General features: G+C 56.4%; 2 protein-coding genes across 2 annotated transcripts in view; one reads left to right on the plus strand and one right to left on the minus strand.

Moving 5' to 3' along the window:
- Positions 1-581: 581 nt before the first annotated feature.
- Positions 582-6,470, minus strand: CSUI_002444 (uncharacterized protein). Its single transcript, XM_068062645.1, has 3 exons — positions 4,665-6,470; positions 1,462-4,329; positions 582-1,193 (listed from the first exon to the last, which is right to left on the minus strand). Exons 1-2 carry the CDS (start codon positions 4,932-4,934, stop codon positions 3,787-3,789), a joined length of 813 nt encoding a protein of 270 aa, XP_067925371.1. The 5' UTR covers positions 4,935-6,470; the 3' UTR covers positions 582-1,193; positions 1,462-3,786.
- Positions 6,471-8,422: 1,952 nt separating this feature from the next.
- Positions 8,423-13,896, plus strand: part of CSUI_002445 (ap2 domain transcription factor ap2x-9) — an 8,483-nt gene continuing 3,009 nt past the window's right edge. Inside the window, exon 1 of the mRNA XM_068062646.1 lies at positions 8,423-13,819. Within this exon, the coding sequence (XP_067925372.1) occupies positions 9,634-13,819 (4,186 nt within the window). The 5' untranslated portion in view covers positions 8,423-9,633. The remainder of the gene's footprint in view (positions 13,820-13,896) is intronic.

A 13,896-nucleotide genomic window follows, 5' to 3' on the forward strand; every position in this document is an offset into this window, starting at 1 on the left:
CAGGTTCCTGTCTTCGGGCACTGTCAGAGGAACCTTTGAGCTGGGCAAAACGACGCTGTACCTCCCGCGACTGAGGCAAGTCTACAGAGATCGGACGCCGGTGATGGACGTTCCTTCGAGCCCCTTTGAGCCCGCGCCTACAGAGCTGTACTTGACTTCCACCAGCACAAGGAGCTATTGCTTGAATTCGAGCAAAAGTGCCTTTCTCCGTGCCTGACGCCTGCCCCCCTTACCAGAGACGGCGCAACTGGATCGAGCAGGTGCGACGGATTCCTACCAACAGGTAGAGCAGTTCTTTGACTTTCCTATCCCAGGTTTTTTCTGCTCGCAAGATGGGGAGCTCTTGTGCACGTCAGTCCCTGGTCTCTGCGTGACAAGGGTGGTGTCGATACTTTCTCATATCGCAGGAGAAAATAAGCGACGTCGCTCCGCGCCAGGGGTACCCTCTGCACAGAGTTGCAAACCTCGTCTGGCGCTGCAAGAATTCCGCGGAACCCTGGTACGTCGCTTTGTGTCCCCATGGCAGCTCGGATCGGACTGTGTCCTCTGTAGTACCTCGGTACAGGAGGTGTCGCAATGTTCTACTGTGCCGGCGGAAAGCCTGCTTCATCAACCAGCAAAGCATACCTACTCGAGGAATGCGGTGTACGGTTGCTCATTCCATTCAACTAGGGAGCTCAGCCGCACCTCCGGAGAAGTCCGGGAGCATTCCGCACTCGCGCTCGACAAGATGGCAACTGGCTCCTGGTCCTTTATGAAAGAGAACGAAATACTGAAGTCTACGAAAAAAACGACGGACCCAAGCTACCACTACGAAGGCATGCGAACGCAGACCGAAGACATGACCACACAAGAAACTGACCGCTACTCATTCTACGACGACTGCACACCGGCGGAAAGACTTGTATGGAACGTCTCTACTGTGACAATGTTCTGGCATTAGTTCCTGGATGCAGGCAACGGAAGAACCAACCGAGGCTGCCGAGCTGGCGCTTGATGACGAAGGCGCTGAAGTTACGTTGTCAGCGACCGATGCTGTGAAGGCTACTCGCGAGATACGCGTTTGCCTTGATGTCTCATCCGGGCTGAGACTCCACGACAGGGTCGGATCAAACCTCCTTGAGGAACTTGAGCTCTGGACAACTAGGGTATGCCAACTAACGCGCCACAGCCGCAGCGTGCCTCCTAAGATCCTTGTGACAGAGGTGCACAGCGAGAGCGACAAGAGCGTATCACACACAAGCCAGGAATTGCTTGTCCGTCGAGATTCACCAGCCTCTGACTGTGTTGTGTCTGCTGGTGAGGAGCAAACCCTACATGCGCCGAAAGATTCAGCTCATGAGCGGCACGCAGAGCGGAGGGTGGACTTTGTGCGCAAACAATCAGGGGCGCGTGGGCTATGTGCCGTCCTTGGTAGTCCCTCATGGGTTCTTGAACAGCACCGGCTTTCTGAGTCCTTACGTTCGCACCGTCGCACACATGAAGGAAGATTACCGGACCGCCTGTCTGACGACCGGGGCGGGCGATCCCGTTGTGATACTTGGGCGTCGGAAGCTGTGGTAAGTGGCAGTACCACAGTGATCACCGCGCCAGATGTACTCCGGCTTCAGGACACTTGTTAGAGCATTGGACCACCCGTATTCTTACGGATACGTTCCGAACAGGTATGGAATTTGGAACATCGAGCCACTGGGTGTACCGCCCCAAATACTCCGTGCAGTCTGCTTCGCTTTTCCGCTCCCTAGACCTTTTGTGTTGCAAACTCGAGTGCGACAGCATCTCTCGTACAACGATGTTGAGAAAATCCCATCGGATCCGAAATTCACCACGACTGACACCGTAGCTGTAACACGGGGACAGCTTGACGCCTACGAGGTGCGAGTTCTCTTTGCGTGGACTGCCCCCTCCTTTGCAGCAGCCTCTTGCATAGCAGCTGCTCCTTTGCCCGACGTTACGGCGGTTGCGGTGCTTAGGGGCCTCAAAGCGCTGTGGGATCGTGGCTCATGCCGGCCCTACGTTACAGTTTAGTGCTCGGACTGCGGCTTCGCTCACTCGCCCCGCTGAAGGCGATCAGCTTACTGCTGGTAGCAACTCTCGGCGCCTATACTGCAACTTATGCAGGAACCACCGAAACTTCCACACTACTACCTGCTCACTGCTGCATGTACCAATAGCTTGTGGTTATGCAGCCACCAGGCAATCCGAGAAATTGACGGCAGCACTTCGGCTAAGTCGGCAGAAAGGCCCACAACGCCGTCGGGGTGCGCCTTCGCAGACAGAACTATTTGCATGTCCAAACACCCACCGGCCCCGCAGTGGTCGAGAGGCTGCAGACTGATATCTGGTGGAAGAAAACAAACGGAATTCAGAACACCCTCACGTTGTCACCCGATACCGAACAACGCACTCAAAAGTACTCTCCCAAACAGTTCAGCCCGAACTGCACGACCGACACTTGCACACTACTACGTGCTCACCGCTTTGCCAATCTTGCTCGTGGTTACGCAGCCACCACACGATTCGAGAAATTTACGGCAGCAGCTCGGGTAAGTCGGCAGACAGACCTCCAGCGCCGTCGGGGTGCGCCTTCGCAGACAGAACTATTTGCATGTCCAAACACCCACCGACCCCGCACTGGTCCAGTTGAGAGCCTGCGGTCGGAGCCCCGCCATCAGGAGGTGGCTATCCGGCAACAGGTCACCGCGTAACACCGCACCACAGTTCACTAGTCGAGACACCTCTGGGACAGGGGTATCCTTGTTACACTTGCTCTTGGAAGGGCTACCTGGCTTCTTGGTGAAACGCGACGAACGGAGCGTCAGACGAGGGGACGTTCTCGCAAGGAATCATCTCTCTCGAGACAGCCTGTCAGCAAAGAATCTGCAGGCTGAAAATGCATGCTGCTGTGCTGCCGTGGAAACACACAAACCAGTCACAAGCAGCTTGAAAAAGCCCGACAAACAGATGCCCTTCGGCAGCCTTCGTCCCCAGCTGGTGCGAACGATGAAAGAGCGGACATCAGAGGAATTCTTTCGGAGGTGCCTATAGAGCAACCTGGACCACTGGCGGCCGGGCGACCACGTCTTCATGCCATATTCGAGGCCATGAACTCACGAGTCAGTTGCTTATCTCAAATTCCTGTTTTCTTCTGTGGTTCTCCCTGTGATCAAAACTAGCAGTTCGCGTATCGCGTCACACCATCACGCCGGCTGCCGCAATACAAATCCGAAAACTCAGGAAGAGAAGACGCATACGACCTGTGAACCGAACGCGGTGGATCAGGACGTCATATGTTTGAGCAACGAAGTGGTGAGGAGAGAACGCTTTCATCCCGCTGTGTCAGAGGCCTCGGTCTGGCACAACGCCGTAGCAGACCCGCGGTCCTTCAGCCTTTATACTAGACCCTTCCCTGACACACTACAATGCTCGACGCGAGTAGACCCGTGCACGACCAGACTACGGTCACCCACAATGGTCGACCACAGTAAAAAATCATAGCATAAGAAGTCCTCATGAAAGGCGTAGACACAGTGTGTAACCCAACGATCGGGTGCCCTCCCCCATATCCGTCGGACGGGAAAAACCAAACAAGACGCTTCGCCGAGCGCAAGATCCCTGCTCAGCTGCCATGACCCAGAGGTGAGCATCAGCAGGCAGCTTTCTCCCCAGACACCCTTACCTTTCATTCCAGGAGAGGCGTGTGAGCGTCAAAGCCAACCATCATTCGAGGTCGGTTTCCTTCCATCCTCTACCGACGCTGGGAGACTGCTCTGTCGTGCCGCTCTGTTATTTCTTAATGTGCGCATCCTGACACTCGGAAAGGGCAGAAGGGTTGCGCGCAAGGATTTCTTCCACAAAAAGCGATACTAAAAACTCCAGACCGCCTACCTTCAAGTCTACGTCCCCACTACCCCCATGTGATCTGGGAAGCACGTCCGGAGTTACATTCCTGTTTTCCTTCAGAAATGCATCGAACGACGCATAGACCTGAACATCGGTTCCTCGGGGAAATTTGTGCCGTTTCATATCCACAATCGTCCGTGCCACACGGTTCTCCGAGATCGCCGCCACCTGCACGCGATGAAACCTTTGTGTCATCGTTTTGTCACGAATCGATCGCAACAGCTGAGTAAGAATCCTATTCTTTTTCGTCCAAAAATTCGCCAAAGACAACCCGCGCAGGTCGACTAACATGTACATGACTGGGTCAACGTCATACGAAATCAAGCAGTCCCAAACAATCTGACGGACTAAGTGTAGGTGCTGTTCCATGTCCGACTCCTTCAGTTTACTGTTGTTCTCCAGCACTGACAAGTCCAGTTTATTCAACTGCAGACAAAGCATGACCAAACACACATCCACTCGCTTCACCCTGTCACACCAAGCCCTCCGGGGCGCATGATAGGTCAAAGCTGCCGCCTGAAGCTACACAGGAGAGGCCTGCAAGATGACAAAAAAAAACCCTGCAGCACAGATCTCGCCAACGCTCGCTAACTGCTCACCGACAGTAGCAAGACCGCATCTGAATAGTTGCATATACTGGCCTGTCTCCTACGTGCCTATGTGAACAGAGTCGCTTTCTCTCTCCTCTAAGACGACAGAATTTCCCAATTCGGACGTACACATCACGCCCGCTTTGCCTTCTCCAGGTGCTGTACCCTTACTCCCAAAAAATAAATGATGTCACCGCCATGCGTGAAGGACGCGTAGTAGTTGGGGATCGCCTGCTTCATCAGTCGGAAGTTCTCGACGAACCTCTTGACAGCCGGGACTGTGGCGGTCTCCCGAGAGGCGTATGCACTACGGATGGATGGAGACACAAATCGGTCCCCCGGCTGCCCTTGCCACCAGGCCAAACTGAAGGCCAGGAGGCTGCTGAAGATGATGCATGGCAGTGGGTGGCGCCGCCTGATCGCAACCCGCCGTGTCGGCATCGTAGCAGTGGCAAAAAACCCCGACGATTGAATGTTTGAAACTTAGCCCGCTGTTTCCGATCAGAAGTGGCACGACTACCTGTGGGACACTGACTGAGAACGACCGCGTCCGAATTGACAGACACTGTCTGGCCGGGACTCTGTCCTGGCACTAGCTGACGGAAGTCGTACGGCGTAACGGAGAAGCTGAATTTCCTTGAAAGCGTCTCTTGTTGTTTAGATGTGACGCCCGGCACTGTCCGTGGAAGCTGTCACCCAGAGTCAAACCCAGTGTCCTGACGCACTCCAGCAACTGCCATGCAGAGGTTGCCTGGTGGTTCGACATCGGCACGGAAATACCGACGGCGAGGAGCAGTCTGCTTAGCTGCCCCTAAGCATGTCGATGAAGTACACTGTAGTGTACACCAGCACCAGCACGCGCGGTAGTGCTGCAGAAGAGGCGAACGCAACGAGGCACTTGTTGACGCCAAACGTTGACGACTCTTCCGGTGTATTGCTCCGCGTAGAGTCTGCAGGGAAGGTCACTTCCAGCCAGACGGGCCAAGCCGCGTGGCCCCAGGGAATGACAAGGAAGCCGGACAAGAGCGTCCGGACTTCCGAGTCCGGAGAGTGCGAGCAATTGCGGCTGTAGCGAGTGAGTCAGTGCGCCATCAAGAGAACTCAGGAAGATGCAAAGAAGCTCCTCGGCGGGGCGGAGTGGGACAATCGTCGCAGTGGGGCGCCCTGCGACAGTAAGGAGCCGCGATGAGCTTGACTTGAGAATCGCATGCCCGGAACCAGGCGTGGCAGCACCGCACAGAAGACGTGTTTGCTTCAGACCACGAAACGACTTCCTAAGTGCGTCATAGGCGACGGAAAACGAACCCCTAGGGCGCCAATGCTGGGCCGACATGCAGTTGACTTCGCCGTAGATGCTCACAGGCCGAAGCCAACCGGTGGAAAAAAAAAAAGCCGATAACACGTGCTAATCAGAGGGACCGCCCGTGCGAAGTCCAACAGTAATTCGGCTAAGAAAAGAGTGGAGCATACCACGAAGAAAGCTTCGCAGCCGGCAAAGCTCCGCAGCGGAACCGCCGCAAACGCCACTGGACGGCTGCTCGCCGTGACAAGCCCGGAGCTTGCATGTCCCGCATGGCAGAACGGGTCCCCATCCCCCTCGTTCTGGACGGTCTGCAACCGACTGCGAACTGTCACCGCTTTGTACCTTCAGACTGGAGGAAATAAAACAGGTCAGATAAAAGACCAGCTTTCTAGATGTAGCCGCCAGTGTCGACTGCGAATACGGGCCCAGCCCTAGTGCCAAGGTAATGGCGGTGTTTCAGAGATCGAGCACGCATCACGGGAAGGGCATGAGCCACGTACTAGCCCGGTAATCTAAACGGCATTTGGCAGGTTCTGCTCCGTCCGATAACAGAGCCTCCTCCTAAACGGGCATCATGCTCAATTGCATCGCTCGCACCGTTGCTCCCTAGGCCCGTCCCCTTGCCCGACAGGCCGGTGTCGCAGCCGTCGAGTGCGCTGCCGGGACCTGTATAGAGGGCCAAAAACCATTACGTCTGACCTGGCCACCAGGCGCGCAGCGAGACTGCTGACGTCCACCATCAGTATTGTCAGCAGCTGAGAGAGGACCACTCCGGAGCTAACTAGAGGTGCATCGGACAGCACCGAGCCACCGTCCTCTCGATTCTCTTGGATGCCTTGCGTAGCAGATTCGCACTCACTCGGTTCTCTTGTGTGTCTGAACTTTGAGACTCCGGACTTCCGGTATTTCTGCAGCATGCCCGTCAGCGCTCGTGCTTTTCGATTTTTGCCTCAGTGCACGACTAACCCTTCGTGAACGGCGCGAAGCGCCACCCCCGTGAAAAAGTGGTTTTGTGTCCGTCTTCCAAACGTCCGCAGAGTGTTGTGCAGCATTTTCGGCATCGACAAGCCGAGGCAAATATGCTTTGTGTAACTTCATTGCATTAGACAAGTCAAAAGTCCCCGGCTGTTGCCATTTTGACTGCACCCGGCGTTTTGTGGCGACAGACTCCGCTTATTGGCGGTCCTCCGCTCTCGCAGGATGGGGGAAGCACGGTTCCCGCGGCCCCGAGATATGTCACGGCTTCCTCACAATCGTCTTTGAGTGCTGCTCCAGCGAGCAAGGCTGTTCGGTGTGTACCGAACTGGCGTGGAGGACTAAACCCGGAGTAGAAACTCGAGAAGACATGAAATCTGTCCGGCACCAAGTGCGCGGTAGGGACTGATACTCCAGCCGAGGTGCTGAGTGTGCCTCCGACCTCGGCCATCGGAACGGAAGACGGCGGCACGTGGCGCACCCGACAGCGGGCATTTCCCAAAGCGCCTGCGGTCTGAAGTGCAACAGACGATCGGCCTTCGCGATGATCCCGTCCACAGGTAACGCTACTTCGGAGCCGGATGGAGGGTTAGTGAATACCTAGGCTACTGTCTTAGTTACCATCCAGCGACACGGCACCTGGGGGGCATGGTTGAGGACTTTCGGTCGTACGGTGGCGACGAGGAGGCAACATGCGCCTCTCGAACTCGAGGGATCTCTCCATGCGACGAGCTGTTTCGGACCGATCACGCTGGGCGGATATGCACCTTGAGCGTTTGGACGAAGCACGACAGGTAAAGCAGATGGAGTAGTTGCTGTCCTGTCTTGCATATCGAGTTCGCCGCCAGGAAGCAGCCCATCGAACCCCGTGGTGGCGGCGCCATGCCGGAGTGGTAACAGGCCCCGTGGTGGTGACTCCGCACAGACCGATCGTCCCCCCGAACCAGCGCATGGAGTCGACAATACTGCGGAGCCAGCCGATGTCAAGACCTGTCTTGCAGATTCTCTTTTCTGCTGCTCTTTTATTGCATGGGTCCCAACCGCACTCTTCAGCTTACCTACTTCTATCCTGTTTTCCGTCTTTTAAATCTCTCGTCGAATTGATCGGTGAGCTTGCTTTTGCAGGCTATCTCTTCGCCTTTGATAACGGCTAGGGTCGACCCGCCACATCGGCCCTGTCGCCCGCCACAGCGGGTTATGCAGCAATTGCTGCCCACACTGTGTGTATCGTTTAGTTGTTTTTTTTTTCCTGAGACCCTTGTGCCGGCCACTTCCGTGGAGATGGCGTTTTTCTACTTTTCTGGCTCAAAGACTAGTTCAACTCTACACAGATCCCGTGTCGTCGTAGCGCCCGCCTCCCAAGCCACATCATCGCCACCGGCCACCAACGGCCCTCCGTGTCCATTCCAGTGTACTACCGGACGGGGTGCTCCTTCCGTGTCTCGATAGCCGCCGTGCTGGATGCTGCCACTCATACCGCAGCTTACGCCGCGGCTCACCACCCTTTTTTCTAGTGTGCTTCTTTTCCGCTCTTATGTGTTAGAGAACCGTTTCCGAAAGGCGTCTTTTTGCCGTTTGCTGTTTTCTCTACGGTACCGGGTGACATCGCACTGCCATGTAACTCCCCATGTCCGCTCTTCTCCCTGCTCAGACGCGGTCAAGACGGCTTCAATCGTCACGCCGGCTGGCCTGATGGATGGTGGACTTTCCACGGAGGACTGCTGCTACCCCTTTTTCTATCCAGGCCTCTTCTACAGATACAAGAGATATTTCTCGTGTGAATTGAAAGTCCTCTTTAGACTGGTCTGTGTTGCCAGTCCACGTGGCGACCCGACAGAGGCAGGCTATCAGCATCTGCGGCGTCCCTCCGACCTGCCGACCACCCCCCCTCCCCTTGTGGTTCCGGTGCTTCGACCGTGCGCGTGTCTTTCCAGGTGATCTTGACCTCAACGTGTCTCGCGTCCACAACCACTTTCATATTCGCATCATCTTGACAGCTCTTCTAACCGTGTTTCACTTCACGTGTAATTTTTGGTCCTCATCCGTCCAGAAACTACAAACAGCTTCGATTGTTCATCTCTTTCACCGACATCGTAGAGCATCGAATCAGTGTGTGGGGGCTGTCGCAACGTTGTGTACTCAGCATCGACTGCATGGATGGTTCTGCCGCTCCTCCGTGCGCTCCATATCTCTGGAACCATCAAGTTGTAGTCAGACTTCGGTCACCCCATCGCTGGCTTCAGTGCTTCATTATTCGTATGACGTGGAGTTTTTGCCTGCCACCAAACACTGTGTGCAGGAGAGCCACGTGTTGGAATCACTCCTTCCGCACCCTTGCCCTTTCCGCGTGATCGTCTTCGCCTTTTCCATTAGGTGCACGATCAGGCGCTGCCCTTTCACGATCCTTTCTTTCACTTCCATCCTCAGTTTTGATACCTCCGTGACCGTATCGGGAGTGCACGTACTGCTAGACTGGGCACCGAAGGATGATTACATCGGTTTGCCTGCTCAGCCGTCGAGCATCGGCAGCTGTTGAGGTGTTACATCCGGTGCCTCGTCACCGTCTCCGCCTTTTTTCCTTTGGACAGCAACTTCCCACGTAATCCCCTTCGGGTTGACGAGCCCGTGTTTTCTGCGTCCGGCACAGACGTGTTTTCAGTTTGCAGGGGGGTGCATGGCATTAGCCATCCACGGCACCACTTTTTTGCAGAAGCCTGGGACGTTTCTCGCATGACGGTGCCGCCACCGGACTGGTAACAGTCGATTAGAAACGGCTCTCCGGCCGTTTCTGTGCGATTCGCAAACCGGTACCTTGCAATTATACTACGCTGTGTACGAGTATTCATAATTGTGTAAGTTATCATGGCTCCTACGAGTCCAAGTCGCCGTTTCGGAGGCGATTCTCCGAGTGTTGTCTCCCGTTCACCCGGGCTTGCTCTGATTGGGACGGCTGTCCCATCAGGTTCAGCACCCGCAGCCTCATCTAAATTTCGCTCTTCAGCAGACTGCCATCGCAGCTCGGGCAACGCTCGGACGGAAAGCATTTCGGATGCATCAACCACGACAGCTCCCACATCATGCACGCCGTCGCGCATGTCCTCCATATGCTCATTGTCCCCGCCTGTGGTTTATATGCCATCGAGTGGCACGTCACACCCCCCCGGGGGCGGCACGCTCTTGAAACATTCCCCGCAGCTTGCTCCCGTGGTTCAAGACCCTGCGCGGGATGAAGGGGTGAGGAACCCCAGCTCACAGGGCCTGCTCAATGCGGACGTGCCCCTGGACTTGTCTTCCGACCTCGCGCCGCTCCCGAGTGCAGTTTCCACTTTCTCCGTTTCAAAGGACTCCCCTCCTGGGTCAGCGGAAGTTCCCTCCCGCGGGCTTAAGTTGCCTGTTGAAGATGAGCGAGGCTCCGAGGCAGGGGCAGCTGGTGACACGCGCGACAGTTCTAGTTCTCAGTGTTGCAACAGTGAGGACGGCAGTCCTCCAGATAATTCCGGAAAGCTTTGGACAGCTCCGAACCGTCAGTGTACTTCCTTTGGCCGTGCTCCAGTCACCGCTGCATCTCCGCAGGCAGCCAGCGAGCGTGCTGCAGTCTCACATGATGTAGGTGCGAACGCCAGCAGCAGGAGCATCCCGGGTGAGAACGCCCAGGAGATTCTGGAAACTGCGCCACTGCTTGAGTCTGTCACGCGTTTGTTGCTCTCACCCGCTCCCCAAGACGGCAGTCAGCCCCAGCCACCAGCTCTTTTGCTGTCCGCGCCCCATCCCCCCTCCCCGCAGCCGACATCGGGAGGTAAGACAGCTGCAGAAACCGACCGTCGGAACCTGGAAATGATGCTCATGATGCTAACACCACTTGTCTCGGGATCGGAAAACGATACAGCTGTCGGTCCCGCGTCCACTTCTGTCAATGTCGGATGCTCTTTTGAACCGCCGACCGCTTCGTGTAGGAGCCCTCGTCGATCTGCGTCGTGTTCCACGTCGAGGGCTGCGACCAATGTACTTCCGTTTTCCCACAATGTGCAGCAGCCGGAAAACACTGCGACGATGCCCGAGAGTCATTCGACAGCTCAGAGCCATGTCGATTATCGAACCGGTGTTACTTCTGTTTCAGGACTCCTCGTCTCGGGCACCAAGGCAGGCGGCCCAAACGTCCCGGCTGCTGCGAAACTACCTTCAGTTTCGCGACTGGAAGATGAGGCTAACAAGGACTGCCCGACAACTTCAGCTGGGTCCTCGTCTCCTGGATCGTCTGAGCAGTCTACGAAAGATGGGGAAAGAAAGGAAGCGGGTCCGTGTGCAGTAGCCCGCGGGGAGCGCGGCGCGGTTGAAAACGACGCTATTACTCGATTGCAGACGTGGACAGCTTCCAAAAACGCCGGGCCTCAGTCAAAGCTCTCGTCCGTCAGCTCTCCGGTGTTCAGTTCCCATGTGGTCAGTTGGTCGTCTGCGTCATCCGGCGCGTCGTCTGCTTCGTTGCCGTCGTCGCCGAAGCTGTCTGATTTTTCAACCGCCACACTCCTGTCATCTTTCATTGCTTTGCCCCCGACTCTTTCGTCCCCCGCCGAGCTGGGGGTCGCCGGGCTTGCCGGTTGTTGCGGTGTGACTGGGTCTTCGGATCAGGCGCTGGACCCGGCAAAGGCGGCTTACAGTTCTAGTGCAGAGCAGCAGGTGCCGATTCCTCATCAGCTTTTGGTGGATCTGCAACTGCTTCTTTTACTGCTCTTTGAGCACGTGTGCCAGTTGCTCCCGCCGCTCAAGCGTCAGGACGGCGGTCGCTTCTATGCGTGGCATGTACAGCGGCTGGCAACCAAAACGCACGGCACCCTTTTCCACTACTCGGACATGCTGGCTCCTCTGTGTAGTGGTGCGCTTTTCCCCAGTAGGAGTGCCGGGAGACGGGACGGAGAGTGTGGCGCCACACCCAGGGACAGTCGCGGTGGCGCTTCAGTTGCGAACAGTAGCCTTCAAGCCACCATCGACAAGAAAGACTCATCGTGGAAAGCGCCGGATGTGACTCGAGCTGCAAATGAGACCACTGTTGACTGTCCTGATGAGACAACCGCTGCTGCTCTAGACGCTCTGGAACTTTGCGCTGAGGGACGCGGTAACGAGAAGAGCGCAGGGTGGTCTCTACTGGCGTTACTGTTGTTGCAAGGCCTGCCCTCAAGCGCCGCTATCTTCCAATGCGTAAGCAAGTGCCCTGCTGGGAATTTTTTGAAAGTTGTGGGCGCACTGGAGCGCGCATACAGTCTCTATCAGATGTCACGGGTCGGAGGAGGGACTCCTGGAAATTTGGACGAAGTGGTGGATCGAGGGGAGAGTTGTTCTCCGGCTCTTCCGACGTCACAGGATGTTCAGCCAGGCACAAGTGGTCATGCTGTCTCCCTTTTACCATCGGATTGCCCGGGCGGCGCGACTGAAGCCGAAAAGATTAGACAGGTAACTAATCGGCGGACCAGCGAGAGTGGCTCAGTGACGGTCCGTTCAGACTCTATCAGCAATCTAGCCAGTCCTGCATCAATGACGTCGATCGACGCGGCTAGCAACAGTGTGCCTCTCAACCCGGGTAGGCAGCATCTGCAGCAGCGGCAATATGCTGGAACCCGCTCTCTGTCTGGGCAACAGTCGGCGCGGCGAGTGAGCGACAAATGTCGTCCCGGAACCGAGAGTGGAGCTGCCCGACCAAATAATGGGGCACTACAGACTAATGAAGGAATGCCTGTTGCCCCAAGTGTGGGTCCTAGACTTGTGAGTGGATCGGACAGCATTGGCGGACCGGAAGAAGAGGCTCTGGCGACCCTGCTCGAGCGACCTCCTCTGATTCAGCAGCAGGAGTTTGGTTCAGACTTGCTTTTTGGTGACATTCTGAAGTCTGGCAAGGAAGAAAACAGCAATGCGGTAGTGTCGTGGCAGGCTGCTCTTGCTTCTACTTTCGGTATGTCGCCTCTCTGCCGTGCCGCAGTAAGCGGTTTTGCTGGTAGGAACCCCTGCGTACCTACGGCAAGCGACAGCGCAGGAGGCCCTGGCATCCCGGCCGCATGCTTTTCTGCAGAGCGAGACATGGACACTCACAGCCCCCTCGATGAAGGCCACCCGCGGCTTTTCGGTTATTCACGGAGTAGCAAACGCTCCCAGAAGGAAGCAAGCGTTGCCGGCGATCTTCTTCCCTTTGATGGCGTCGTGTCTGCAGCGACACCAGCCGCAGCCGGCGGGAAGAAGGCGTCGAGCGGGGGAAACGGCCGGAAGAGTCAGAGAAAGCAACAGGCTGGCCTCTCAGGACCGCCCTCCTGCAACAGTGGGGCCGTAGACGAATTGCAACGTTGCACAAGCTCAGGTAGTGCAGGGAGCTGTGCCGCGTCACTGTTTGACGAGGCCGATCTGCCGCCGTCAAAATCGTCGACGACAGGGGGAGAGTTTTATCTCTCTGCGAGCGTGAACAAGCGTAGGCACCCAAGCGTGCAGGCTGAAATTCTCAGGAATTGCTGTTCTGAGACCCTTGCGGAGCGGGGCACTCGCCTTTTGGATGAAGTGTTGCAGAAGCTTCAAGGTGGCGCTCAACAAGGTCAGCCAGCCTGCAGCTGGACGCGAGAGGAAGCCACCGGGACAAGCACTGAAGTCGAGCGCCGCCCAAGCAATAGTAGCAGATGCAGTAGCATCCGGGAAGATGAAACCAGTAGCAGCAGCGGCAGACGAAGTCGCAAGAGTGCCAGTGAGATGCCCCCTGCCGACGGTCCCGCCTGCGCTGCTGCGGGCTCCGAGCGCGAGACACCTCTCAAGTGCCGGAGAACGGCAACTGTAAACCATTCCGACCCCGTAGAAATGCTGCAGCCTGCCATGCAAGCAAGCAGCACGGATGAAGAAAGACTGCTGGTGCTCATGCGCAAGATCGCTCCGTCATCCGTTGCTATGTCGTCTCTAGGGGGGATGGCTCCGGATCACACAGAGAAGGCCCCTTCTGACTCTCCCTCTCTCTACGCTAAGACGGAAGCGGACAGCGCTGATGAGTGCCTGAAGAATCGGAGTTACTGCGCAAAGGTGGCCAGTGTTAATAGGGGAGCTGCAACGAAAAAGGTTGCGGGAGTGAGCCCTTCGTCCGCCGGCCAAGCATCTGCTGATGAA

Source organism: Cystoisospora suis (genome assembly GCF_002600585.1).
Source record: "Cystoisospora suis strain Wien I chromosome Unknown contig_1033, whole genome shotgun sequence".
In the NCBI taxonomy this organism is placed as follows: Eukaryota; Apicomplexa; class Conoidasida; order Eucoccidiorida; family Sarcocystidae; genus Cystoisospora; species Cystoisospora suis.